This window comes from Perissodus microlepis, chromosome 14 (assembly GCF_051167445.1).
Source record: "Perissodus microlepis isolate ML-2025 ecotype Zambia chromosome 14, ASM5116744v1, whole genome shotgun sequence".
In the NCBI taxonomy this organism is placed as follows: domain Eukaryota; kingdom Metazoa; phylum Chordata; class Actinopteri; order Cichliformes; family Cichlidae; genus Perissodus; species Perissodus microlepis.
Window position 1 is genome coordinate 34,804,784 of NC_140474.1, and position 27,972 is coordinate 34,832,755.

General features: G+C 38.5%; 1 protein-coding gene across 1 annotated transcript; it reads right to left on the reverse strand.

Annotated features, from left to right (window-relative positions):
• Positions 1-27,690, reverse strand: pipox (pipecolic acid oxidase). Its single transcript, XM_084950323.1, has 8 exons — positions 27,493-27,690; positions 24,493-24,641; positions 21,009-21,222; positions 20,402-20,584; positions 15,981-16,133; positions 11,345-11,494; positions 8,529-8,604; positions 1-1,061 (listed from the first exon to the last, which is right to left on the reverse strand). The coding sequence occupies exons 1-8, from the start codon at positions 27,601-27,603 to the stop codon at positions 931-933; spliced, it is 1,167 nt and encodes a 388-aa protein (XP_084806449.1). The 5' UTR covers positions 27,604-27,690; the 3' UTR covers positions 1-930.
• Positions 27,691-27,972: the final 282 nt, after the last annotated feature.

A 27,972-nucleotide genomic window follows, 5' to 3' on the forward strand; every position in this document is an offset into this window, starting at 1 on the left:
TTACCTTACTACTGACTCCCTCCATTTGAACTGGGCCTCTTCTCCCAGTTTGTTTCTTTGTTAATGCTAGTGTGAAGACTGTCTGTGCTGACTCCTTTGCAAAGGTTTCTTTTAATAAATCTCAGAAAAAACAGTTTGGCTTCAACACTCAATTTTATTTTTCACAACACCCTCAGGTCCTGTGTCAGGTCTTTGCTGGATTTCCCCCCCATTCATTAGGAACATGACTTTCACCAATCATCTGCCATAGTGTTTTAGGCCTGCCGCATCTTTTGTCCTCAGTTTGTCAAGTTTCCTCAAGCTTTTTGGGATATCTTGCACACCATGCAAAGATGTGCCATGGTTTTAGCTAACAACTCTTTAGTAAAAAAGAACACAATTTATGCCTGTCAAACAGTTCTGACATTTTTCTTGTAGATTCAACTAAAGAAATGGGAACAGTGTTTTTGTGACAGACTGCTGATAACAAAGTGCCTAAATACACAATTTCAAATGGGTTCTTTGTCAAGTTGTCTGTTATATGCAGACACAACCCTGATTCCTGTCATGAGTCAGGTGCCTTTTTTGCTTGATTCCCATTTAGGTCTGTTAGTAGCGTAAGAAACAAGAAACAAGCACTACTTTGTGAAAATCAACTCAGGAGCTTCAGATCAGAGGATTGATAGAGCCCATCTATAATGTTTGTATAGTAATTATGGAAATCACAAAATATTAGTTAGAAATCAGATTATGAGAAAAAGTCTATAGCCTAGTTACATGGATAACAGCACACATATTCATTATGCTTGAAAGCATTTGATTACACCTAGTGTCAAAAAAAATGAAACATACAAAGAATACAATCATAGAATTTAAACGTAGTGATTAAATGAATTCACTAAAATTATAATTTAGCTGTTATTATTATAAAACACTCGCTGTGTTGCAGATCTATAAAGCTGAGTTCCTCTTTGACTGGAAGCGTCTTATGTGGAAAGGTGAAAGGTCATAGGAGGGCACTTCTCCCAGGCTGAGTTCACACAGAAGCTTGCCAATGATTGGTCCGAACTTGAAGCCATGACCTGGAAAAATAAAGAAGCCGTCATAGTGAGCAAAGCACAAACATAGGTCATCAAGCTGTGTCAGATCAATTGATGTCTTCATGTGAACCAAAGCCAGGCACCTTGCAGTTAGAATAAAAATAGCCTGTATTTCTTGGGCTTTGTCTGAATAAGGCGCTGGGTTTGAGATTCACATGAGTGAACACATAAAAGAAAAGCAAAGCTGTTGCAACTCCTGTCACTGAGAATATACTCACTTTAGTGAACAACACCAAATACTAAATTAGGGGAGAGTTGTCCTTTCTCGGCGTAATGGCTTCATGTGCCTTAGCTCAGGAGTAAGATGAGAGAAATACTATTTTTAAAATGAGGCGTCACGATTCATTGTTTTTAGGGTCTGAGAAGGAAATTGTGAATATTAACAGGGCTTGAAGAATGCAGCACAGTGCCATCTGACAAAGGTCTCAAGGCTCCTGTGGATTCTGTCTGGCTTTGAAGTCATAAAAAGCTGCCTTTGACAGTTTGGACATGTGAATTTTCATCTTGCCAGAGAAGGAGAATGGAAAACCTAGGCCAAGCCTACAGGATGATATTGTAGCCATGGCAACCGTTCTCAGTACTTGCTTGAAAGTACTTATGTCACACATTAATGATGAATGCATGAAGTGAAGGAGAGAACAGAAGGAAACACATGTTTCTGTGTTACGATTAAGGCATGTGAACTTCCTCAAAATATGAACTTTGTGAGTGGAAGGATGGAGACTGAGCACATCCAGTACACTTAATAATTAACAATTAATAGTATTGTCACTAGTTATGATTGCAATTGGAAAATTGTATTTTCTCTGAAAACATGTTATCAATTTTACTGAAAGAATAAAAAACAAACAAATGAGGCCACTACACAGTAATTCAGCCCACTATTTGGGTCTGTATTTAAGTAATTTAATCATCGGATGGCTCCCCTTGTAACTTGGTAGCGACAAGCAGGACCACTGATGAATCCCACTAGCCTTGGTGATCTAATAGATTTTTATTTAGTGCTACTGTGAGGCTAACATTTTTGGAGTTTCCTCTAGAAAACTATCAGGTTAATACATTTTTGACTTAACATTGCAAGGTCATTAATTAGCATCTACTTTATGGTCAAAGTCTGGCATGGATACTAACTATTGGGTTGCCAAATGCCACTAGAAAGGCTTTAGTTTTTAATGACACTTGCTGAACTCTGTTCATAGACAGTAATTTCTGGAAGTGTTCCTGAGCCCATCTAGTGAGTTCCATTCCAGTGAGTTTCACAATCGTACATTGAGGAACATTTTTCTGAAATTGTTTGTACAATTTATAGATGCAGCTTTTGCAGGTTGGGAAATCTGTGACCATCTCTGCCTCTGAGAAACTCAGCCTCTGTGTCCACCTATTACAGGAACATGCTTGGTGAGTTCTTTAAAACAAACTATTCTTTCACAAATGTTTACAAAGGCAGAATGTATAGCTATGTTTTTTGTTTTTTTTGTTTTGTTTTTTTACACCTGTTGCAATGAGTCTGAAACACTCAAATTCAAAGATGAAGTGTGGCCTGATACTTCTGTCCATATAGTAGAAGAGTGGAGTGTAGAGAGAGCATAAACAGATAGGACAAAATACAAACTGGAAGGCAAACAATGTTCATTCTCACCAATAAATCTGTCTTTGATTTAAGGCACATAATTAAATTCAATTTATTATGGACTTCCACAAGATTTTGGATACAGTATACATGCTTTCCTTAGGCATTATCATTTGAAGGCATACCATACATTTTCATTGCATTGATACTCAACTTTATCCATGCAGCCAGATGACACACATTAATTAGTTATACTGCAGGAATGGCTTAAAGCCAAAGATCTAGATGACTTCTAATTTCCTACTTGTACATTCAAATAAACAAGATGTTTTGTTCTTGGCCCTAAAAATTGTAGCATCATGATGTCTGGTTGGCATTAACACTGAGAAATGCTGGACTCATTTTTGACCACGATAGGTCATTCCATGTGCATGTTACACAAACATGTAGGACTGCTTTTTGCATTTGTGCAATATCTCTAAAATGAGAAACATCCTACGTCAAAGTCATGCTGAAAAACTAGGATAAGCATTTATTACTTATCCCCATCTTATCTTAATAAACTCAGAGTACCCGATCACCACAATAGACTACTAGCTTATTTGCGGTCCCTAGTCCACAGCTTTCAGGCCCCACTTCTGTGGAACCAGTTCTCAGCTTGTTTTCTATGAGACAGACACCCACGCTAGTTTTAACTTCAGGCAGAAAACTTTCTGTTTTGAGAAAGCGTATAGTTACGTTACAGTAGGTGCTGGGGGCTTCCCATGATGCACTGAGTGTTTCTTGTTCACTCACCTAAAGCGGCTTGAGGTGACTGCTGTTATGATTTGGTGCTATGTAAATAAAATTGAATGAAACTCAAATACACACATGAAGACTTGCAGCAAAATATTCCTGGTGAAAAATGGAAGCAGTGCATGCTGGTGCACCTCTGCAGCACTTGATGCACAGGCTAAGTACAGACCTACCATTTCCTCCATGGCTGCACATGTGCATTTGGTGTGAAGCTCTACATTTTTAGCTTCATTACTCATACACCTCTAAGAATAAGAAAAAAAAAACAACCCCATTAATACGTAATCTATATTTGCAACATTTTCTATTGCAGGCCTGTTAGCCCAGTGAGCGCATACTTGTCTGAGAGCAAAGCACTGGGAGCAGGATATTAATTACAGTTATAATTAGGTAAAGGACACGACTGCATGAAGACATGGAGAGGTGCCAGGAGACACTATAGATAACTGCAGGAGAGGAGAGGTGGAGTCGAGCAGGCCGCATGGGAGCCTCTGGCATGTTAATTAGAGAAGAACACAAATGTAAGAATAACGGTGGTTAAGAATCCTGATGTCTCCTGTGAGACTGAGGATACAACTATTAAGTAACTGATGGGTCCTGGAAAATCTGTCACTGGCCCCTAGAAATTCCTACTATAAATGCAGTTTACCAATCAATCAGTAAAGCTGCAATAATTTTAATATTGACCAAAAACAAATAACACTTCTGATAACTGATTCAACATTTGAGAACAAATGATAATACTGGAAAGTTTTCTGCAGTAATAAAATTAAGATTTGAATGTATGAAGACAGGGATATTATTTGGACTTTTTGAATATTTTGATAAAATTATTGCTAATTACTGCTACTCAGTGCTGTGTATTACCTAATTCAGACTTGACACAAAACGTACACTATTATTACACTTGTCAATAAACAATATTTCAGACTAGACCATCTTCAGCTGTTGCTGTCAAAATGTCATAAAGAATAGCAGCTTGTCAGGACTTTTGTGCTGGACTTCTTATTACTTTCTCCAAAAGGCTCCCCGAAAAACCTTCAGAGATTAGAACCAGATATATAAAAAAAGGGACATTTTTATCACATTAACTTCCTGTTAATTGAGAATTGAGTGCACAAATCCTGATGATCAGGAATGGCTGGATGATATGAGATCATGATCAGTCAACATATCACAGTATAAATCACGTCCTTATTTCTGTCAAACTTAAAGGTTCCTTTTTATTCGTAAGTGCAGATGTGAAAATAAAAGGTTAATTTTGGTTAAAATTTTTATTTATTATCTGTCAGAAACTAAACTGGCCACTTTTGCCACCGATCTGCATTTATGGGAACAATGGCAACCTTATACTGTGCATATATCTCATATTGTGCATATGCACAATATATGGCAAATGTGTTACCTAGATGAGAGTACAGGTTTTTAATATCTCTGGAAAACTGCATCTCCATTCTTGGAAGCTCTCAGACTGTAGATAATAAGAGGGTCTAAAGTTTTTTTTAAGTGCATTTAAAGTCTTTAGACAATAGTAAGAAATATAGATTATTTTCTTTCCTTTTGGTTGCAAAAAAACCAATTATATTGATCTATATGAATTATTAGTTAATCCTAAAAAATATGACGTCCCTTTTTTGTTAAATAACATTAATTAAACTGTCTTACTTACATTTACTAAAAGCAAACATCTGACTCCTCTTTCCTTCTGCTACTACTCTTCATTTCTTTTTTCCTCTTTAGGCTGCTGCTCTGACAGAGGTGAAACACTTGATTCCCCGAGTTCCGAGTAACACTGCTGTTCTTCCTGGAACAAGCAATGCTGATTAATTTAGCTGCTGCTCCTGCTGTTTTGGAGTTGGCACTCATCTGCACACATCTGGTGTACACAGTGCCAGCACACTTCTTGCTGTTCTTTGTCTTGAGCTGTTGACATTTTCATTTTAACAACGCTGCTGACTCTGTCGACTGAATCAAAACACAGACACTGTTTGTTTTGTTTGACTGCTGTCACGGTGTTTTGCCTTTAATAAGCGATTGTGAGGATAATGGCTTAATACAGTAAAGGTGTCAACAAGCCTTGTCAGCTAGTTTCATGATGCTCAGATGAGCCTGCCATTTTGGCTCATCTTTAGCTGATAATCCAAAAATGGAATAGGGAAAAAATATTTAAAAAACAAACTATTATTTCAATGTACTTTTTCAAAAACCATTTGTAACAATTTATTTATTTAAAAAAAAGAAAAGAAAAGAAAAATGTAAAAAAAGCAAAAAAAAAATAAGAAACAGGCTGTGTATGTAACCAAGGTGTGTACAAAGGAGGTTTGATGAGATTAATGCTGGCGGAAACTCGTTGATCTTGTAAAGTCTTCAGTAAATTTATCGTTATTTTAAAACTCAGTGCTACTGTTTCTTTGGTAGTACAGCTACACATTTCAGCTCTTAAAATGTAGGTTTGATCATTTAAACATGATATCTAAGTGCATCTAGAGACATCTAGAGACATTAATGTGGAAATCAGTTCATGTGAATATTACTGACTAACTCTTTACAAACCATTAATGCACATGTGTCTGATATGATACTAAAATAAATTTAAACCAATGCAGAGATTTTTCCAAAAATATTTTTGACACTGTCTTGATAAAAATTGTTACTTGTGTGAAAACATTTTCAGGTCGTATAATCTCACGCCACACCGAGGTAGACTGTGTGCGATACAAGCCTTATTTTATATTTCACATTACAGTACAAACACGATTCAAACGTGACGGCGGTGTTTTAAGATGTGAGAGATGTGCGACGTTTAGCACAAATCTTGTGTAGTTAGTGTGTAGTGTAGTCAATAGTTTTGTTGTGTGTGTCAGAACAATGAGGCGACTGCTGAATGTTACAGGTGTTACAGGAGTGATACATCTCCTGTTGTCAGGCCTGCAGGTATCAGGCTGTTGTTCTCCTTTATCTCATAGTGGACAGAAATTATTTTTTGAGTGGCACAAATAATTTGTGTGGCATCAAATTTGATGCAGAACAGCTGAAAATGCTAAAAATGCAGCCAAGACGTTTTTTTAAATAAACATTTCAAACTATTTACAGAACAAACGTCTTGGCTGCATTTTTAGATAAACAGCTGCAAAAAACTTTGTTTGCAAAACTATAAGTAACTATAAGTAACTATATAATTAATTGCCCAACACTGGTCATTATATACTGTACTTTGCAGACAGAGAGTTGCAGGACTCTCTCCCAGACCACAGACTCAGACTCATGATACAAGTCAGAGCTTTATAAAAAAAAAAGAGGATAAAAGAAATAAAGTTGTGTTTTCAAAATTGGAGTTAAAGTTATTTTTACTTCCAATAGTGTTAACATGCTACACAGACCGTGAACAAGATTTTTTTACATTTTCATTGTAAGTGGGCTAAAGCACTTAATTAAAAGTAGTCTAACATAAATGTAAATGCTGTAATTTGATTATTTTAATAAACCATGTCACTTGGATGGATTCGATGCTGGCGTGACCACAGTGCACACGTCTGCTGTCGCTCACAGTGGTCCAAGTGTCCGCTCAGGGAGTTTGTGTGTTTGCTCAGACACATGAAAAATTAGAGGGAACATTGGTCATCAACCTGCCAGGTGGGCAAGCAGGCAGGCGAGCACTGCCTGGACACTCAAGATTTTGAATGTGATAACTTGAGAATGAGGCGATGTAGAATTTTGAAATGGCAATGGCAAGCACCAGTATTTTTAATATTACTACAGGACCAAAGTAGTTCAGTAGGGTGATTAAATCACCCAGTGGTACACAGTAGTACTTATCTGCTATAATATGATAATTAAATAAAATAAATTTTACAAACTGTAAATAAAGCTAATGCCAGCATTCAATTTCCCATTTTTATAAAATGAATCTCTTCGCTCAATGAAATATTGTTAAAGGGACTTTTTCCAAAATGGTTTGTTGAGGAAAAACAAACTCAGTTGAAGCTCATATTCATTGCGTTAAATCAGCGGTCCCCAACCCCCGGGCCTCGGACCGGTACCGGTCTGTGAGTCGTTTGGTACCGGGCCGCGAGAGTTGAGGCTCAGGTGTGAAATGTATGGTTTTCAGGGTTTTTATCGGTTTTCAGCGTTATTTTGTTATCGTTTTTATCGTTAACTCGGTTTTCCTGGGTCTTTTCACGTGTGTTATGAATAAATCTTCTTTTTTTCGGTACCGGTACTAGTTTTATTTTGTTGTATTTATCCGCGACACCTTAAAGGTTGGTCCGTGAAAATAATGTCGGGCATAAACCAGTCCGTGGCGCAAAAAAGGTTGGGGACCGCTGCGTTAAATCATTATCACGAGCATCTAAATGGAACTGCTGCAAGTTTATCAACTACAACACAAACTCAGAAACTAGTTCAGGAAAAGGTAATTTTGTTTTGATTTTTTGTGATTTTGCTTGATTTGATTTTTCTGACTTTTGTGTCAAGGACCCAAGGACTTTGTTGACCATCAGGGATGATTTTGAAGAATTAGAAGGGATTAATGCAGAGTGTCCACAGCTGCAGGGTTTCTTGACTGGAGAGGATACCTGTCTAGAGTTCACGACTACTTAAAATCCCCTTTCCCACAGAGCCCATGTGCCTGAGGCATCACCACACAATGCACCTTACCATGGTTCTTTGTTTTCAATATTAACTATTAACACAGATCTGGTTACGCTGGAAATGTCTCAAAAGGAAACGTCTACATTAAGAAATTAACACCTGCATTGACTGCAAAAAAATATTACCATTCCTATCTATACTTTGGTTTTTTGTGTGGTTTGAATAACTGCAATGGTCTGAAGCAGCTCCTGTCTGAAATTCTCAGAGCTAGAGTACTGACAGAATTAGCTGTTGCTAGGCTACAGCTTCTACTACAAGTATGCTAAATGAAAAGAAACCTCCAAATATAAACTGACATAGCCATTTCATTAAAAAAGGAATTAACAGTAGTTTTGAATGAATAGAAGTCAGCTATTTATCCTGACAAATATGGCTAGAGTTATATGTGCTACACATGTTTTCTTTCATTTTTTTGGAGCCATATTGTGCTGTACCTGAAAATCCTGCTCCAATCACGATGTTGCTGTATGCAGGGTGGTAGTCCAGCACAAAATGATGGTCAGGCGTTAGCTGCAAAAACAATAAAATATGAAGAGTTAGTAAATTTTAAAAAACAACAACAAAAAACCCAACAAAACAAGAAAAAAAATAATCAGAAAGTGCAGGTTGTTGTTTCAAGACGGTGCAGCTGTACCACTTTAGAACTTAAATCCCTTAGGCCCCCTGCCTGCTTGGGTGGAAGAATGGTGTGCATGGTACTTCTATATAAGCCTTTATACTGCACACAGAAAATGACAATGATCAGACTCTCCTGTAAGCACTGGAACTGAACCCTAGAGTTTTCACCAAGTGTATCAAAGCAGCCCTGAATTCCTTGTGGGCAGCGGGACTCAAGTGTTAACATACTTGGATAAATTTCTAATATGTATTTCTAACAGAGGGGATCCACTACATTTTTCTATCCTCTTCTTCCATTAACATCCAACTTATTAATGCTAATTTGTTAATTCAACATAACATCATAAGTTATGTTACAATAAGTGTAGGCTGCTGGGAGATTCCCATGATGCATTGAGTATTTCTTCTTCAGTCACCTTTCTCACTCACTATGTATTAATAGACCTCTCTGCATTGAATCATATTTGTTATTAACCTCTGTCTCTCTTCCACAGCATGTCTTTATCCTGTCTTCCTTCTCTCACCCCAACCGGTCACAGCAGATGGCCCCGCCCCTCCCTGAGCCTGGTTCTGTCGGAGATTTCTTCCTGTTAAAGGGGAGTTTTTCCTTCTTACTGTCGCCAAAGTGCTTGCTCATAGGGGATCATATGATTGTTGGGTTTTCTCTGATGTATTATTGCAGGGTCTACCTTACAATATAAAGCACCTTGAGGCAACCTTTATTGTGATTTGGTGCTGTATAAATAAAACTGATTTGAACACACTCAATCTTTACACATCTGCTCAGCAGATCAAGTACATATGCACTCAGCACATCCACATCTACATATTGCCTTCCCTATGGAAGATCCTATCAAACGTTCTTTTTTCCCCCTCACCTGACTGATGTATGTATTTTTTTTCCTCATTTATTTCAGCGTCACACGCAGTGTGCAACATTAGCTGCACACACACAATTATGGGCACACTAAGGTTTGTCACATGGAAAGTGCATGGAGCTGGCTCCAGAGAGAAGAGGTTAAAGATAAGATACTTAACCACCTTAAAAACACTACAGGCAGACGTTGTTTTATTATAAGAGACTGATAGACCTGCTACAGCTACAGATGAACTTAAAACACCTGAGTTTCCTGATGCGTTCTCAGCCTGCTATAACTGTAGGCAAAGGGGAGTAGCAATTTTAATACATAAAAATGTTAATTTCACAGTACTCACAGTTATAAAGCCATTAAATTATCTATGCTTAACAAAAAGTTATGTATTGTAAGTATATATGGCCCAAGTGTTGATGACCCCTCATTCTTCCATGCTTTTTTCACTGCACTCTTTGAACACCTAGATTGCTCACTTGGTCTTGGGGGCGATCCCAACTTTGGACTAAAGGAAGAAATGGACAGGCTCAATAGAGCAGGAACTCCTACTGTATTGAGCCTCACTCCAGGAGCTGATTTGCTCTTCACAGTCCACCAGCTGTGGGACAGATGTGGTTGGGTATCTGTGAGCTAGCCTTTGTTCTTTTCAAAAGAAACAAGGGCACCAAAGGTGCTGTGGAAGTGACCTCACCCCTTACGTCTTAGATGTAGTGGTAGTAGGGCTTCCCATTATGAGACTCCTCACTTTGTATTCAGAGAACCCAGGTTACCCTGGTAACCAAACTTTGAGTAAATTAAATAAGTGTTATTTTCAAAAAAGCAGTAAGATTTAATGCACATTCATTCAAGAGTGCTGCAGCCTCTTCGTTCTGCTTCTTGTGGCCTTGTGAGCTGTTCCTGTCAAAGTCTTTATGAAAAATGTTTCAAAAACCTGTTTAACTCGATAAAAAAGCCCAGTGTATATGCATAGTGACCTCTGACAAAAGACCAAATTTGAGCACAACAGAAGAGACTAGTTATCTTCTTAAGAATGACTTGTTAAGTGAGAGAAGAGTTGTCAGGATTTTCAGGGATATTAGACAAGGTGGCCAAAATTTTATTGTCCTATTGCTTCAGTATGTGATCATGTGTTGGTGAGCAGCTGCAAAACCGCTTTAAAAACAAAATACATAAACCTAGTTCTGCACTGCATAAGATGAACCTTATAACAGCATTAAAACCTGACAAGAACCTAAGTACAGACAGAAACTCACACACTTCACATTTTTTATTATAAACTTCATTTATTCTGATAAATCCTCTTGATACTGGATAGAATATATAATCGATTCAGAATGCAGAATAGAATAGAATATATTATCCATTATCGAGAAAAGTCTGCATTTTTCATTTTAGCATTATAAATGATATTTTCATTGTTGGTGACAGACAGGTTACCTTCAGTTTGCTTTTTGCTTAAATACCAACAGAATTTTTTAAGTTTAAACTAGTTTTTGACAGATTACTAAAACGTTGGTGTTTTCTTGTTTTTATGACTGGTGGTCAAACACATTTGTTAATCCCTGTCTGTGGTGAAGTACAGCAGACAGAAGAAGACCTTTTTAAACCTTATTTTGGGACACAGCTCTGTTTACTAGATTTGACTGGTGATTCTATAAACGCAATACACAATTTATGCAGCAAATTTTCACTATCGTTTTTTTTTCTCTGCACTTTCACAGATGAAGATGACAACAAAAAACACAATGTTAACACTGTACCGTATACAAGCAGCTCTCCACTATAGCAGGTTCAGGGATGAGGCCAGGAAAGCAGCGGGCGATGTAATGCTGGAGAATCTCAATATCAGACCTGTCTTTCTGCAAATCTCTCTGGTCTGGGTCTGTCTTGCTGCCCATATGGTAGCACACCTGTAATGACATCACTGGTATTAGTTCTATATGAAAGTACCAAAAACTCAGCACATTTTCAGTGATATGAGGAGCAGAAGGACAGCTGCAGTATTGTGAATAGAATAGCTTTGCATTCTGTTATTATGTCATAGTAACAATTTTGCATCTGAGCATTTTGTGTTATGTGACCGTAGGACTAATTGTGGCTTTGGTGTTTATATCAATTGAATGACAACAGAAACACAGCTTGAATGGCACTATGCACAAGTTCACTGCAAACCTGGTACTTTTTAAAGGTACAGGTGCACACAAGAAGCTCTTTGTTCACCATTTTGCAGTTTAGCAGGCTGTCTCAGATTGTTTTTGCAGCACCGATTGGGGTTATTCAGAACTCAATAAAATGCTTTATATTAAATGTAATAAGGCACGAGCATGTTCCACTCATTTCAGTAGCTACTGTCGGTTAGGATGACTCTACAAAAACTTCCAAAGCATCTTTTTTTTGTGCTGTTTTTATAAGCCAGGTTTGACACATACAGTCTTACTCAGAGACTAAAGGCAAAGTGAGAACCCTGAGGGATTAAAAGAACTGCTGCTTTGACTTTTTTCTTTAGGTTTTCTGCTTTAGAAAACTGCTTGGCAGGTCCCTGCTGTAAAAACAAACAAACTACAGATGAGAAAATGCCACCGTCTTCTGCTTCATTTTGGCATTCTTTCAAACTGTTAAATGGTCCAAGCATTGCTAGCTCTGGTGACTGTGGCTTCGAGTGAATAATGCAACGTGGCATCACCATCTGTCCTCCTGTTCTCTTCTGTGCATGTGGTCTGCTATTAGACTGTGAGCTCCTGCTGGCTTGCCATAATGCCCAAAATAGAGATGTGTCATCGGATGACATCAACTCCAGCACAAACCTTACAACTAATATGATGCCGAGGGAGAACAAATCACATTTTAAAGTCCACTTTGCAACAGCATTTCTGTTTTTAAAGAAAAGCATTAACAGTTGTGTATAACAAAACATAAAAAACACTTAAAGTTATCTATTAATTGCCTTAATTAAGTTCTTTAAAACAATAAAATCTAAAACCTTTTTTTCCAGCTTTGATAAATAATGGTCAAATGTTAGCAAGACTTACTTGTGAATTTGGATATACCCTCCAAACATGCATGGATTCATAAACTTTTAAAGGAAAACAGAAAACGTCTGAAGAGCAGATAAAATGTGGAAAAAAGAAGTGAACAGTGTTCGGCAAAAATGTTGAAGAATGACCCATCTCCTAGAAATGTACACTTGTAACATTAATTACAGTACCAATTAATTTTGTCAGAAGGACAATTATATTATTATATGCAGTTCATATGTATTTGTTTAAAAGAGAACTCCAAAAGTATTAACCCTACAAATACAGAGTATTAGGGCCACAATACTGATCACCTGAGGCGGGGTGGTAGTACAAAAACCGCATCTGGTCAGAAGGAAAAACAACACAAACTTGGAAGAGTTGGCCAGATTTGTACAAGATGAAATGGCTGGCAATGGATAGATGCAAGGATGGTTACAGCTTTGTGCAGTAAATGCTGGATCACAAGACATGATAAGACAGTTGATCAGTTTCTTTCACTAAGATACCACACCCTTCTCCTCTGCCCAATCTACACATTATTGTAGATGTTGGGATTCTGAAACACTCCATCTACCATTTGTTTCACCACCAACAGCATCTATACCCCGTGGGTCCTGTGCTTTCATTTGGAGCACTGCCTAGTTATGTTGCTTCATCAGAGTCTTATTGCCAAAGGGCAACAAGACCAAAGGACAATAAGCACAGATAATCTATTCCATAAAGGTAGTGACCCTTGTAACTTAAATAATCACTGCCCCATCTCAAAATTATCTTGCCTAGTAAATCTTAGAGTCCCTCTTAGTGTCAGTTTCACACGTATTGTTCATTTACTCCGGTCTAAATCAGTTGATGATTTTGCTGCTTTTCCCTGTGATTTGACTTATTTTCACACAGAGTAATAACCTAAGTGAACTCCAAGCACACCATTAATGTATCACCACAAACCACATGACAATGTTCAGTTCAATTATTAGCAAGATGTGTCTGGGTGGCAGCAATAAAACTAAATACAGCAAGAAAGTGCTGTGTTCTGAACCACTGGAGAACATGGACAATTAGAGACGTTTGCACATCTATACTGGTGTGACAAAGTGTTTGCCCTCTTACTGATTTACTGTTGGATTCTTGTTTACAATTAAATCAAAATTCATATCAACAAGATATTAGATATTAGACAAAGCCAACAGGTAAACACAAAACACAGTTTCTAAACCTACATAGCCCTGTGTGAAAAAGGGATTTCCCCCTAAACCTAATAACTGTTTGGGCCCTTAACAGCAACAACTGCTACTTTTGATACATTTTAGAACTCTCTTATCATACAAACTTTAAAACTTTGTTAAAACTAAATACATGATACTTACAAGGTCACCTAAAAATATCCAGCCAACAGTTCATATTCAAACATTCATAGTCATGAAATTTAAAATGTTAACTGTTTTAAACACTCAGGACTGTGAATGGATGCTAGACTCCCTTTCAAAAACCATGAAAAGGCTTAAAGGCTGCATATGTCAGCAAGTATGCCACACTCACCTATTCACACAAGCACTGTTTTTATGCTTTGAAGTGCTTTCTAACTACCATTCACACACATTCATACTCTGATGGATGAATCGGAGAGCAACTTGGGGATATTTGGCATGCAGACAACCTTCCGATCAGTAGATGACCTGTTCTACCTCCTGAGCTACAGCCACCCCAGTATGTGTTTCTTATCACAAAACATTTTTTGCACTTTTGTTGGACAAATAGATCTTGATCTCAATGAGACTATTTAAAGGATGCTAAAAACAATAATGATGACCCTAAATTAACTGCTTATAGCAGTTATGTTTATTATTATTTAATTAAAAAGTTATATAAAGTCCTTTCAAATAAAGGGTAACCAGTTATCCAACATGATTTCTACAATATAAAAGGATAAATCAGCTGACAGAACTGAAAATAATTTCAGTAATATGCCGTTTGGCATTGTTGTTCACTAGTTAGTACAGTCATCTCACAGCAGGGTGGTTTTGAATTTGAATTCTGTATGGGGGTGCACTGAGATTCAAAGCACAGGGAACAATAGGCTGAGTGGCACACAAGAAAATTAATAACATGGAGATAAGGAAGTGAGAAAAGAGACTAGAGTTCAAATGCCCAAGAATGTAGGCATATGAGTGAATATAGAGCTCAATGAACTTACAAATAAGATTAAATAACTGTTTGTTGGTAATTTTATTACTCATATTCTTTTTAAAATATTAGTTAGTTTTACTTTATGATATTGTTCAATAAAAAGCAGAGAGGACACCAGTGAAGACGTGCAAGTAAAAGGTCAGATTTGAACTGGACCGCTGCATTTGGCCCTGTTTTTGCCCACATGTGACCCAGCATTTTGAGTTTATTTTTGTGATTTCTTATATTATATTGAAAGGATATCAAGTTCCAGTATTATTATTAGTTTGCCTTGAGTTTTAGGTCTAGTTTAGGTTCTTCTATGTCTCTTTAGTTATGAGTCTTTTCCTGTCCTCTATGTGGTCTGTCTTGTCCTCAGTGCAATGTTCTTATTGTCTAGCTGGTGTTGTCATGTCTACGTCTCTCTATGTTTCCTGTTTTATTTTGAAAAGCCTGGTGTTTCCATGTTTAATGTGTTTAGTTTTACTTCCCCTGTGGCGTCATTATGTTTATTCTAGTCAGCTGTTTCCCCATATGTTCCTACCTCCCCTACATACAAAGACTGTTTTCCTTCAGTCTTTGTCAGGTCGTCTGTGTTTCCTCCCACCACGTCACGTCAAGTTCCATGTACTTCATGTTTCATGTTCTTGTTCATCATAGTTTCTCGCACATTCCTGGTCAGAATAATGTTGATAATGTTTGTTATCACAGTTACCACGTTCAGTCATAGTAATCATAGTTTAATTTTTCCCAGTTTAGATTTTAGTTTAGTTTTCGCCCTGCTCGCCTTTGCTTTATTTTTTTATTCATTGTTTTCCAGCCATAATAAATGGCTCGCTTTTTGTTTAAATCCAGTGTTTAAACTCGTGTCCGCTCTTGGGTCCTCCTTTCCACTCCCACAGTTCAGCCACTGAACTTAAATAACACCCCTGTTATTCATATCCATAAGCTATACTCTGGTGTCGTTGCCTTCATTTGATTAAAAAAATGTATCTGGTTGAGTACACAGCACAGATTTATATACCAATATTGAAGTGCTAGAAGCATTTACTGAGACAACAAAACCAAATGAGGAACAACAAAATCACATGTTGAAATCAAATTTTGAATTGATCTTTTATAAAGTCTACTTCCTGCTCACAGTTTGTATGTTAGAGACAGGTATGCAGTAGTTTCTGTGTAAAACTTCACTTAAAGGCCCAGTTACATGACGTACCTTCATCAGCCCTGGGTACTCATTGGACGGAAGTCCGTAGATATGCACTTTGGACTCCAAGCATTCAGTTTGTACGAAGCAGGGAAAGCGCTGCTTCATGCTATAGGACCCAGGGACCTTCTCCTTCCAGTAGCACACGTTGATCTTTACTACCTGCAGTAACATAAAGTCATTAGCAACACAGTCAAGGACCTCAAGACTGACTGTATATTTATACAGCATTGACCAGCTTGACCAAAAAAATTAATTAATTAATGCAAAATGCCATGCCAGTCTTGGTACTTGTTGAATGCAGGGTTTCCCCACATATGACTGAATTGAATTTATTATAGTTTAAACATATTGTATAATGTATAGTCTAAATTTTAAATCTGAATATTACACATTTGAAACAAAATTAGCACGTTGATATCAGCTTCCAAACACCATAGTAGCTAAAACTTAAAATATACTCATGCATAACACCTCCTACTGCAACCTACTGAGATTTATTTCCTCTGAAACAAAAGTGCTATTACAAAAGTAGCTCTGCAGTGGTGAGGCGAGAATTAGGATTTAATGAAACGTACACATGCTTGTACAAATGACGTCCATCAATGGGTAGCAATAATAAGGACACATTTTTCAGGAGCTTTTAGCGTAATGAACTAATAGGCCGTACACTCATTCCCCGGGACAATAAAAATTCTGACAGAAGTGCTCTGGTGAGCCAATGTGCTCAGAGCTTGTGCTTTTCCGCCAGTTCACTCAAGCATGGCATTCAACACCTTTTCACCCCACCACCACCACCCCGCCTGAATAATGCAATTCCAATATCACCTCCACTTCTCCACTCTAACAGCTGTCTGCTTGTTTTCTCATCACCTTCTCTTTTCAGGCTGTGTGGCATATTGCAAAATGGAAAAGACTGACTTGCTGAATCAGGTCTCTTGAGCTGTTTAAATGTGGAAGAGAAATTATTTTGTTTCTGTGGCATCTTCAGATAAATATAAAAGGGTAGGAAGGACAGTATCCCCGTGATAAAAGGGGTGGGGGAGCTGAACTGGATTGGATCTCATGCACTGCATGAAAAAAGTCATAAGTTAATATTCTAAATTAATAATATATAATATTAGTCATAAGGTAATACATATGGTGTGTTTGTCACAGGCATCACTAATTACATGCATCTGCAGTCAGGAAATAATTTTTCCTCCCAGGATTTTAATCTTCTAGCATCTTTCATTTTGGAGAACAAACCTCTCAGTCCATCAGAACTACAGGATCTATGGTGCTTTCTTCTCTAGAGGATGTACTTGTGGTTTAGTTCACATCATCTGTGATATGCCCACCAAGGAATTTATCCGAGTCCACAGATTTGCTGTTTATGCAAAGGTTGCTCATGTAAAAAATATTATTTGCAACATTTAATTACAATCTTTTTTGTTTTGCCCACAATAGAATTATTTCTAATAAACCTGGCCACAGCTCATCAACTGAACCACCACTGTTGCTGGTGACTGATGCCCTTATTTACATTTGGATTTAGCAGGTTTTGCAGTTCATTGCAAAACTGACTCAACCAAGCTAAAAACGAGCACACAGAAGCAGTTAAAATGATTTGGCAAAAGACACAGAGCCTATAAAGCACCACTGAACCAAGGACACACTGAATTTTGTTAGCTAATTTTACGTTTCTGAACATCATTTTACAGCTTACATTAAATGACACGTGAACGGTTATGACTCCGTCACACTAGAGTAAAAATAGAATGGCAAGCACCTAAAGGAAGTTACCTGGTGGTTGTATTGAATTTTGTCACTTTCAATAGCCCATTGCAAATAGCTGTTGCAACCAAACGTTCATTTAGAGAATGTGAGTGAAACACCCTCAGCCTCTGGCTGACCAGAGGTCGCAAAGCAATTACACATGTCACCTGGTGGGAGGCAATTTCTTTCTAAATAACTGCGGTCCGACTTGGACTGATTGCAACCACTGACAAATTGACAAATGTCTGCAAATAATTGCTGTCTAATTTGAAAAGCCAGACAAATTCTGCAACAGGGAAAATAAATCCATCCATCCATCCATCTGTCGATAGAGCCTAATCAGAGACACCCACACTGCCCGCTTAAGCTTATCCAGCCTAATACAGAAACCTGGTTACAGCAGGATGATTATGTTAGGGGTATTTACTCATATTTAAACTGAGTCATACGAACTGTCAGAGTCCTCGAAGCACAGGCTGAGGAGTGGCACCAAACTCCAGCTTATTAATCAACAAAAGGCCTTGTCCACCCTAACTGGAAAATTTTATTTGTTGTTATCTATTATCCGCCTGGCCCTCACTCAGAATTTCTGATTTCTCTGACTTTTTATCTGATTTACTGCTCAACTCAGATAAAATAATTATTGTGGGTAATTTTAACATCCACGTAGATGCCAAAAACCCTGTCTGATTATTTCTAATAACATTTAAATTAACAATAATGAATTTCACAGTAGTGGGCAATACATTTCATCACAGTAGATGTCTTCCTGAAAGTGCTGTAACTAAGTTTAACCTCCTCAGACCCGAACTCTTCCACGGCATGCATTTTTAGTTTCTCTTTCATATTTGGGCATATTGGGACCCAATGAATGCACAAACAAAAAAAACCAAAACAAAACAAAACAAAAAAAATAAAAATCACAAGATTTTTTTTAGCGTTGTTCTTATTTTCTTCAATCAGTGATGTGCCTTGGTACACAAAAAGATTTTTTTTTTTTACCCGATTTCTGTTTCTAAGAAAAATGAGAGCCACATATGAGGCTATTCGTTTTAAATTTTCATAAAACAAAGGCAGTATAATGTCCTCATGAATGGATATCAGGCCCTTGTAGAGCAAAATTTTGTATTTTGATCTAGACAACCCAAAATGTGATGTCCACATATGTGGACACCAGGTCCTAGGAGGTTAAGGATATAATTCTGCCACTTATCTTCTTCAGTGCCATGTACCAACACATGAATAGAGCAGACAGAGCAGCTATCAGAACTCTACTCCAACAGAGGTCGATTAGCTTGTTAACAGTGTTACATCTTCACTGTGTACAGTTCTCTGAAAATGAAAGATTCAAATCAGAAGTACTTGATTCCCTGGTATAACTCAAATGTGTACCCAGGCACATCACTGATTGAAGAAAATAAGAACAATGCTAGGTTTCTCTTCAGCACTGTAGCCAGGCTGACAAAAAGTCGAGCTCTGTTGAGCCAAGCATTCCCTTCACTAGAAAAGACTTCATCAGTTACTTCACAAATAAAACTGTAACCAAAAGAGAAAAACTTACTCATAACCATCTTACAAATGTAATATTATGTAGAGCTACTCTCAATACCATTTATATTTATATAGACTTTTTATCTCCAATTGATCTTAGGTAATTATAGACTAATCTCAAACCTTTCTCTTATCTCAAAAATTCTTGAAAGAGTAGTTGTAAAACTAATAGCTGATCTGATTCCTGCAGAGGAATGGTTTATTTGAAGAGTTTCAGTCAGGTTTCAGAACTTGTCACAGTATATAAACAGCAACAGTAAAGGTTACAAATAAGCGCCTTTGACAGTGGACTCCTCTCTTTGCTTGTCCTGTACATCTTAGTGCAGGGTTTGATACCATTGACCATATTTTATTAAAGCAATTAGAGAATGCTGTGGTATTGCGCTGCGGTGGTGTGAATCATATTTCTCTAATAGACTCCATTCATGTAAATGGAGAGTCCTCTTTACACACTAAGGTTAATTATGGAGTTCCACAGGGTTTCGTGGTAGGGCCAATTCTGTTTATATTATAGATGCTTCCCCAAGACAATATCATTAGAAGGCAAGGCATACATTTTCATTTTTAATGGAGATCACACCCATCTTCATGTGTGTCATCTGCAGTCCAACGACATAACTCCTGGTTTCACTGGGACCACAAACCCCTCCTCCACAGTAAAGTGGTGAGTCACAGAAGGGATCTGATTGTATTCTGGTTATAGTCCAATAGAAAATCAAGGGTGCCAATGTCATTTTGCAGTTAAATTGCCATCCCACAGCAACTACATTATTTCTAAAAGAATTATGAATTTCTGTTTCAAGTCTGTAACATGAAACAGAAATCTATGTCATAGAATTTCTATTTACATTAAGAGTCCAAAATTTCTATTTATTGTGACTTAAATTAATTAAAAATCACAGTTGCCATTTAATGGGGCCAAGTTGTCAAAATTCCATCTTATTGCTTTTTGATGCACCAAAGTTGCACCAAAGACAGCAGCTCACTTGGCCCCATTCTTTGAAATAACAGTTTCAAAAGCAACAAGAACACTAATAACTTTCTTATATTCACCCTGAAAATACTGCAACGCATGTACAGCCATATAAACATTGCACATTGTATACTGAACATTTTAATACCTCTAGTGGCAACTGTAAACCAGTGTTGGCCAGCAGTTTATTAGCCCAGGGTCCAGCGGTGATCACCAAACTCTTAGCATGATAAACACCCACAGAGGTTGACACTCTTACAACAGGGCCAGGCTTGATGTCTGTTACCTTCTCGTTGTCTCTTATAACTCCACCTAATTTCTGAAATTGCCCCTGTAAAAGAAGAGAGCAGCAAAACATTTGAAATTCCTGTTATAGCTGTTAAATGGTACAGTAATAGCTACTGGAACGAATGCAAGAAATGTATATGGAGCTTTGTAAAGTGGATGATGATTAATGGACAATGAGTTCAAGTACATTTAATTTATTATGAAAAGACAAAACAAAAACAGATTCCTCATACTGACTGTCTTTGAGCATGCAGTTAAACCACATTTAAAGTCCTAAAAATATTTTGGAATGCCTGGACTTGTTTTTAGTAATGATGATATCATTTTTACTTTTTTATTTAAAATATTTCATTTGTTAAACTGGAATTTTTAGACTTGATTCTGTCAAATTTCAGAACAAACCAAAACATCCGCATTCACACACTCAAGACACGGCACAAGTCCGTATCATGTTATCAGAGGTATACCTGTACGGTTTTGAGTGTGCGGTCAGCAAATAGAACTCCAGCAGTTGTATCCACCAGTGCTCCGTCTCCCTTAGCCAAGTTGACATTGGGAATGTGCTGACTAAAGATGTCATGGGTCAGGACAACCATGGGAACCTTGTTTGTTTGAAGGGTGTCCTTAATATTTTGGTAATTTTCACTCTTCTCTGGCCCCATAACCAGGAGCCCTGTTTGTCTGAAAGTGGAGATTAGGGGAAATTTAAGGCGGCATCTTGACAATAAATCTTAAAAAAAAAGAAATTAATAAACTAGTAATTGACTTTAATAGAGTGCAATGTTAACTTTGGCATTAAAAAAAAGAAAGAAAAGAAAGTATCATAAAGAGCTAGCTACAAACTGCACTGCTAAAAAATAATAATAAAAAAAAAACCCACTTTAAGTATAGCATCAAGTCAATTAAACTTCTGGGATATTGATCTGGTCAGTTAAATAACAGACAGGATTGTTAATCGGTTTCAGCTGCTTTGGCACACTAGAGGAGTTTTGGAGGTGGACAACTGACATTTTTTCCTTCCTCATCTTTTCTGACCTTTTTTTTTTTCACTAATTTTGAATTTGGCTAGGATCAGTGTCGTAACTGGCAACATAAAGTGAAACCTGGACCCGGCATATAGTTAGTGAAGGATATCTTGACTAGGCCCTAGAAGGTGCTTCACCCATCAGTAGGTCTGGTGTCTGCTCCTTTATGCAAGGAGGAATGGGATGAGCGATGGCAGAGCCCTACAAAATGACCTTCAACAAACCAGTAATGTGAATATTCTGAGGGTTATGAGAGCTCTACGTCCTTGAATGGGCCCTGTGTTCACTGCCTGCCACTGTGGAGCTCAATTGGCATTTTCCATAAATTAAAAAACCCAAGTACTCATATTTCACCCTTCATACAGCTCTAGGTTACTTGCCAAGTGTTGAGGACCCTTTACGGTCACACAGTGACTTTGAAGTGGTGGGGGTCAGACACGGGTGGAGCCACACAGGTATATCACCTTCCTAAAAGCATAGAGAGAGGCTGAAACCACATTTCTAGGTAAGGAAAAAATTCAACCATCCCCGCCTCCCTCAATTATGATAACTATCTCACAATAGAGAGCAGATATTGCTGCATTGCAACAGCGCTGAGGTGTTCTCTCCCCTGCTCTTTCACACCACTTTCATAGATATACATTTTGAAACGTCCCTAGTTGTGACAGTGCATTCACAGCCTTATTGGTTACCTGAGCATAAAAGACAAATTGTTCATACAGAATTTGGCTGAAAATGGAAGTAATAGAAGAGTCACACAGTGCGTAGTGTAGCTCCATAGTTCTTGTATTGTAGAAAGATGGTTCTCTATGTTTCTGTGTCAACTACTGCAAGGTGAACAAGGTATCACGCCTTCGATGCTTGTTTCTACGCCTTCGATGCTTGTTTCCTGCGGGGGAACACGGCGGGTCTGTGTGCCGCGCTGGAATGGTAGCGCTGTGCAGGGCGGCTGCTGTGTTCGCTTCGGATTACTCCTCACCCCCCACCCAATCCTGTGGCTTGTCATGTCTTTCACAAAGTTGTGCTGTGGACATTTATGTGCTTTTTGTGCAGAGGAGTTTTTTTGTTTCCTGTTCTCATGCTGTCCTACCATGGAAGCACAGCATGAGTAGAGGTCTCTTTTTTTCCTCTTGTACTTTCCCACTGTAGTGTATATTTCAGTGTTTTTCTGTAACGCTACCGATCTCCGACTTGTATCCCCATGTAATGTCTGTGTTGTGTGTGTAAGGTCGGGGGGGGGGTCCCATTTCACTCCAGGGCAACCTGCATGTGGCGAATAAAGCTTTGATTGATTGATTGATTGATTGTATCACGGTTTGACTTCCGTTCAGCTTGTTTGGAGCCCCCGCCACTTTTCAGTGCCTCATGGACCGGGTGCTGCGTCCACACACTGCATATGCTGCCATCTACGTCATCATCCACAGCAACACCACAGCGGAGCATGTGCAGCGGGTGGATGCCACCCTGGAGTCCCTGTGGCGGGCGGAGCTCACGGTCAACCTGAAGATGTGTGCGGTTGGATGGAGGGAAGTACAGTAGCTGGGCTACCACTTGGGAGGTGGGCAAGTGTGTCCACAGGTGGAAAAAACAGCAGCCATCGCATCTATGGCTCCACTGCAGGGGAGCCATAGATGCGACCCTCTCACTATAGGGGAATCCTATAGTGAGAGGGTCTGATTCAGTGATCTGTCTGAGAGATAACTGACCCACCCCGCGCCAGCACTGCTTTCACAAAGCCATTCCGAAATCTGTCAGCAGCCATAAGTCACTTGCAACCACAGCTTAGCCATTCATCACACAATGTAATGTGTGTGGTTGTGTGCTTGCAAATGTGTGACAGAGAAAGCAAAAAAAATCATGTAAACTCATAAATGTGATACGTCATTTGACCTGACCTGACATAACAGGTGACGCGTGGTACAGCTTCAGCTGATGGATGTGCTAACACACTGTCATATACATGACAGGGAAAGGAAGATAGTCCAGAGGGTAGATTTTAGCTTAGCTCTTGCTCTTTTTTAATGGCTTATATTCTAGAAGCAGCTGCTCAAACCAGCCTGGCTTGAACATTTTTCATTGTGATGCAGTCATTTTTTTAACAGCTCAAGGGCACAGGTGGCCTTTACTTGCAGACCCATCAGTCATAAGCTGTGGACCAGGAAATTCACAGTATTTCTAAGGAACATAATGTGAGTGTGTTCTGGTACAACAAACTATTATTTTGAGACACAAATAATGAAACAATGTACTATTAAAATTACTGGTAATGAGACAAAATGGGACAGTTTAAAGGAATATGATCAGGAAAGTGAAAGTGCTGATGGGGGTTACACACAGATTTATGCCACTGTCATGTTTATAAACAAACTAATTCCTCCTCACTCTGTGAATGAAATGAGGTTCCGAAAGTTTAAAAAAAAAGAAAAAAAGAAAAGGACAAAAAGGCACCGTTCCACATGTAAGAGCTTGTTCCCTCATCAACCAGGTGCTAAGAAACTGCTTTCAACTCAGTATTGCACCTTAATAGCCGTTCCTTTTCCCATTCCCGTCCATTAACCATAGAGCACACCTTCTCTCTGTGCATTAAAACTTGCGCTTCTATATGGTTTGCTGTATGGTTTACACCACTTGATTTACGGCACCTTGTCGCTCTGTGACTTTCAAAATAAAAGCATCCACTCCAACAATATAATAGTCACTCATAACTTTACAAACTACTTTACAAAATATTAATGAGGTTATTTACACCACATTCAAAAGCATAGGAGCTGTCAACGGCCAATTCAGTGATGCTGGAGGTAATGAGAAAGTCATGCATTTATAGCTCCTGTAGATTGAGTTGTTGCTCTTGTGCGTACATAACACCTTGAATGTAACAAATCTCCTTGTTCTGGGTTTTCTCTCTGTTCTTCTGCTGACTCCTTACCTGTACAATTTCACTCCTGCCTCCCTCTCCAGCTGAGCCCACAGTTCATAGCACTCCTCCATCATGTGAGTGTAGAAGTTCTGCTCGTAGGCCTTGCGGATGATGCGGGTCTGGCCATGGGAACTCCCTCGGCTGTGGGGCAGTACAAACTGGAAAATATAAGCATGAAAACAACTGGTTAAATTACTTCTGCATTGAAGTAAGAAAATGCTCAAAAGTACATAAAACTGCAGTCTCATGACAGGCCGCAAATATCATTATGACTCATTTACTGTACATTTTTGTATAAACTAAAGACAACAAGGCCAGCTGAGGAAAACCAGACCCAGTCAAAAACTATATGGAAGGGGTAGTCTGAATACCTTTGAAATGAACCCTTAGCTGTCTTCAGTTCTTTGTTACGTTGTACTGTTTGAGTGTGTTCCTCACGTGTTACCTGTTTAGGACTACTTTTGACTACTTCTGGACTTGCTGCCTTACGTAACTAAAGCTTCTTTTTTCATTTATTTAAATCTGTCTCGAAGTCTGCATTTTGGGTCCAAATTCTCCACAATCATCACAGAATGACACATCCAGTAACATGGACACAGTCGATGGTGAGGGACTGACAGCGACGCACTCCAGACAACGAATCCCTACATTATGGGACTCACTTGGCTATTGGAGGACTTCAAAGATACTGATCCCCTGCAGCAACTACCATTTCCCTGCCCAATCCTCTGGTGATAAGAGTGACCGGTCTCTGCTTCACACCAGCCTCTCTACTCTCCACTCACTCTCTAGCCTCTTCAACTGTCTATTCTCCTCCACCACTGCCACCTGTATCCCAATCCAGGGGAAAATGGTCTCTGCCTAGGCCACCTTAACAACGCCAGACTACTCAATTGGGGTTTGTCAGAGGCACTTGCTGCTTCAGCACTCCAGTCCTCCTTTTCCTGGAGAAAGCACAGATCCCATTGCTGCTCCTCACCCGGGGCAGCACCGCCTAAAACCCACCTCTGTAAAGCCAGGACACTTTACTTTTTTAATTCATTGAGGAAAACAGGCACAACCCTAGGTTTCTTTTGAGAATTCTAGCCAGGCTGACAAAGAGTCAGAGCTCTGTTGAACCAAATATTTCTTTAACTGTCCCACAGATGTATCAATAAGTACGCCAGCTCTAATAACTGCTAATATTAGATATGTCTCTACTATCAATCTTTCTAAGTTAACTTCAATAATTTCTTCCTCTAAACCATCAATGTGCCTTTTAGACCCCCTTACTGCCAAGACTGCCCAAAGTCCACCATGAATTAATTCTTCAATTTTAAAGAGGATGATCTGTCTTTACTGACAGGCTTTGTACCACAGGCTTTTAAGGCAGTGGCAAATAAACCATTATTCATAAAGCCATTGTTTGATCCTTAGCTAATTACAGGCTAATTTCTAACCTTCCCTTTTCCTCAAAAACAGTTTACTGATCATTTGTAAAGTAATGTTTTTTTTTAAGAGTTTCAATCAAGATTCAGAAAAAAACAGCACTAGTGAAAGTTATGAATGATATTTTTTTGTGAACAGTGGACTCATCTCTGTGCTTGTGCATCTCTCTGCAGATATGACACTGCTGTGAAATAGGAACTTCGCTGCAGTGGTTTTGTGGGGAGTCTTCCTAGTACACAAAAGTAGTCACAAAGTTCCAAAGAGTTATGTGGTAGGAAAAAGTACATTTTACACATACTTCCTTTAGGCAATATTATTACAAAACACTGCATAATTTTAGTTGACATCATTGCTATAAAAAAATTATCTTTTTTTTTCTTGGGACCAGAAAGAGAGAGCACATTTCTCCCATATTAACTTCTACTCATTGCCTCCCTGTTCAATTCAGAACTGAATTTAAAATCCTTCTTCTTACATACAGAATCTTAAATAATCAGACCACGTCATATTTTAATGACCTTATAGTAACTTTTTATCCCAACAGAGCACTTTGCTCTCAGACTGCAGGCTTACTGGTGATTCCAAGAGTTTTCAAAAGTAGAATGGGAGGCAGAGTCGTCAGTTTTAAGGTCTCTCTACTCAGTTCAATTCAATTTGATAAAATATTATTTATGTAGTCAAATCGCAACAATTTTTGCCTAAGGCAAGTTTCCTCTACTGTGGAATTTATAGAAGTAATAACCAGCAGCTTGATAAAAATGAGTCAGAGTTAAAATACAATACAGTTTGCATGATTAACTCCTTCAACACAACCAGGTTCACAAGTGTGTCAGCTTCTAAATGGCTCCCCTCCTCAGGGTTTGGGAGCTTCTTTTTTTTCTTTAAATTGGCTAAACCCTCCAGGTGAGCTTCCTCCTTTAAGACGTCTGGAAACGACTCCGAAAAGGGAATAAAATGAATCAGGAATGAAGAATAACGTTTTCAAACTATGAAATGCATAATGTTCACCCAACCTGAGAAACTCTGATACCGTCACTACATCAGAGTTCAAACGTCTACGCTAGGAAGACCAGGACCACCACCACCTCAGGGACTGTGGTAATGTTCTGTAATAACATTACTTTTAATACTTGTTTTTCTTTACTCATGTATTTATTTTTAATTTCCATACCCCTCTTGGCTCTACCTTCTAATAATACTAATATGAGACTTAAGTAGATGCACGGACACAAATATTTCATTTCAAATACAAGGACTCTACTTGTTTTGCTCGCCTTTGTCTGTGCTGTATGTGACTTATCTGCTTATTGTTTCACGTATCTGTATATTGTTTTGTTTAAGGAAAATAAAAAGTACACTAAACTTCATACTCGTGAATTAAGTAGTTTTACTTTTGATGGTATTTTTCTAACGACTCTTTCATACTTTCTTCTTTCGTGACATTTTCTATGCATTCTATGAACTTGTAGTCAATTATAAGTAAACTGTAATGGAGTACTGTTACAGTGGAACATAGAGAAACCTGATTAAAATGCAATGGGTCAAGTTAGACTCTTGACTCAAAATCGTTTCATGACGCACCTGCTCCAACAGCAGAGTCTTCTTGTTCTTTTTTGCCAGCTGATAGGCCGTAAAGGAGCCCTGGACGCCTGCCCCGATCACTATGCAATCAAAATCTCCGCTGGTCGACATGTTTAACTCACACACAAAGCTCACAGATCGAGGTCACGCGTTTTTAAAAGTGCTCCACAGATCCGCCTACTAACGCCAGGGGAAGGACGAACAAAAACCTCCAGGAACTTTGCCCTGAGTGTTGGCGGTCAGGAGCCTGGATTTCCGCCACACCGAGCAGGAACCGAACACTTATGCTGGACCGAGCTGAACTCTTCGCGGTTATAATCAGAAGTGCGTTGTGTTGTTGTCTGGATCTACGTCAGGTCCGTTTGACAATAAGGCACAGTGTGCCTGAAAATCTTTCTGTAGGAAAATATTGCCACCATATGTAATGACAAGGAGCCAACTCTGCAGCTCAGCTGTAAATGTTCAAACTTGTTTTGGGCT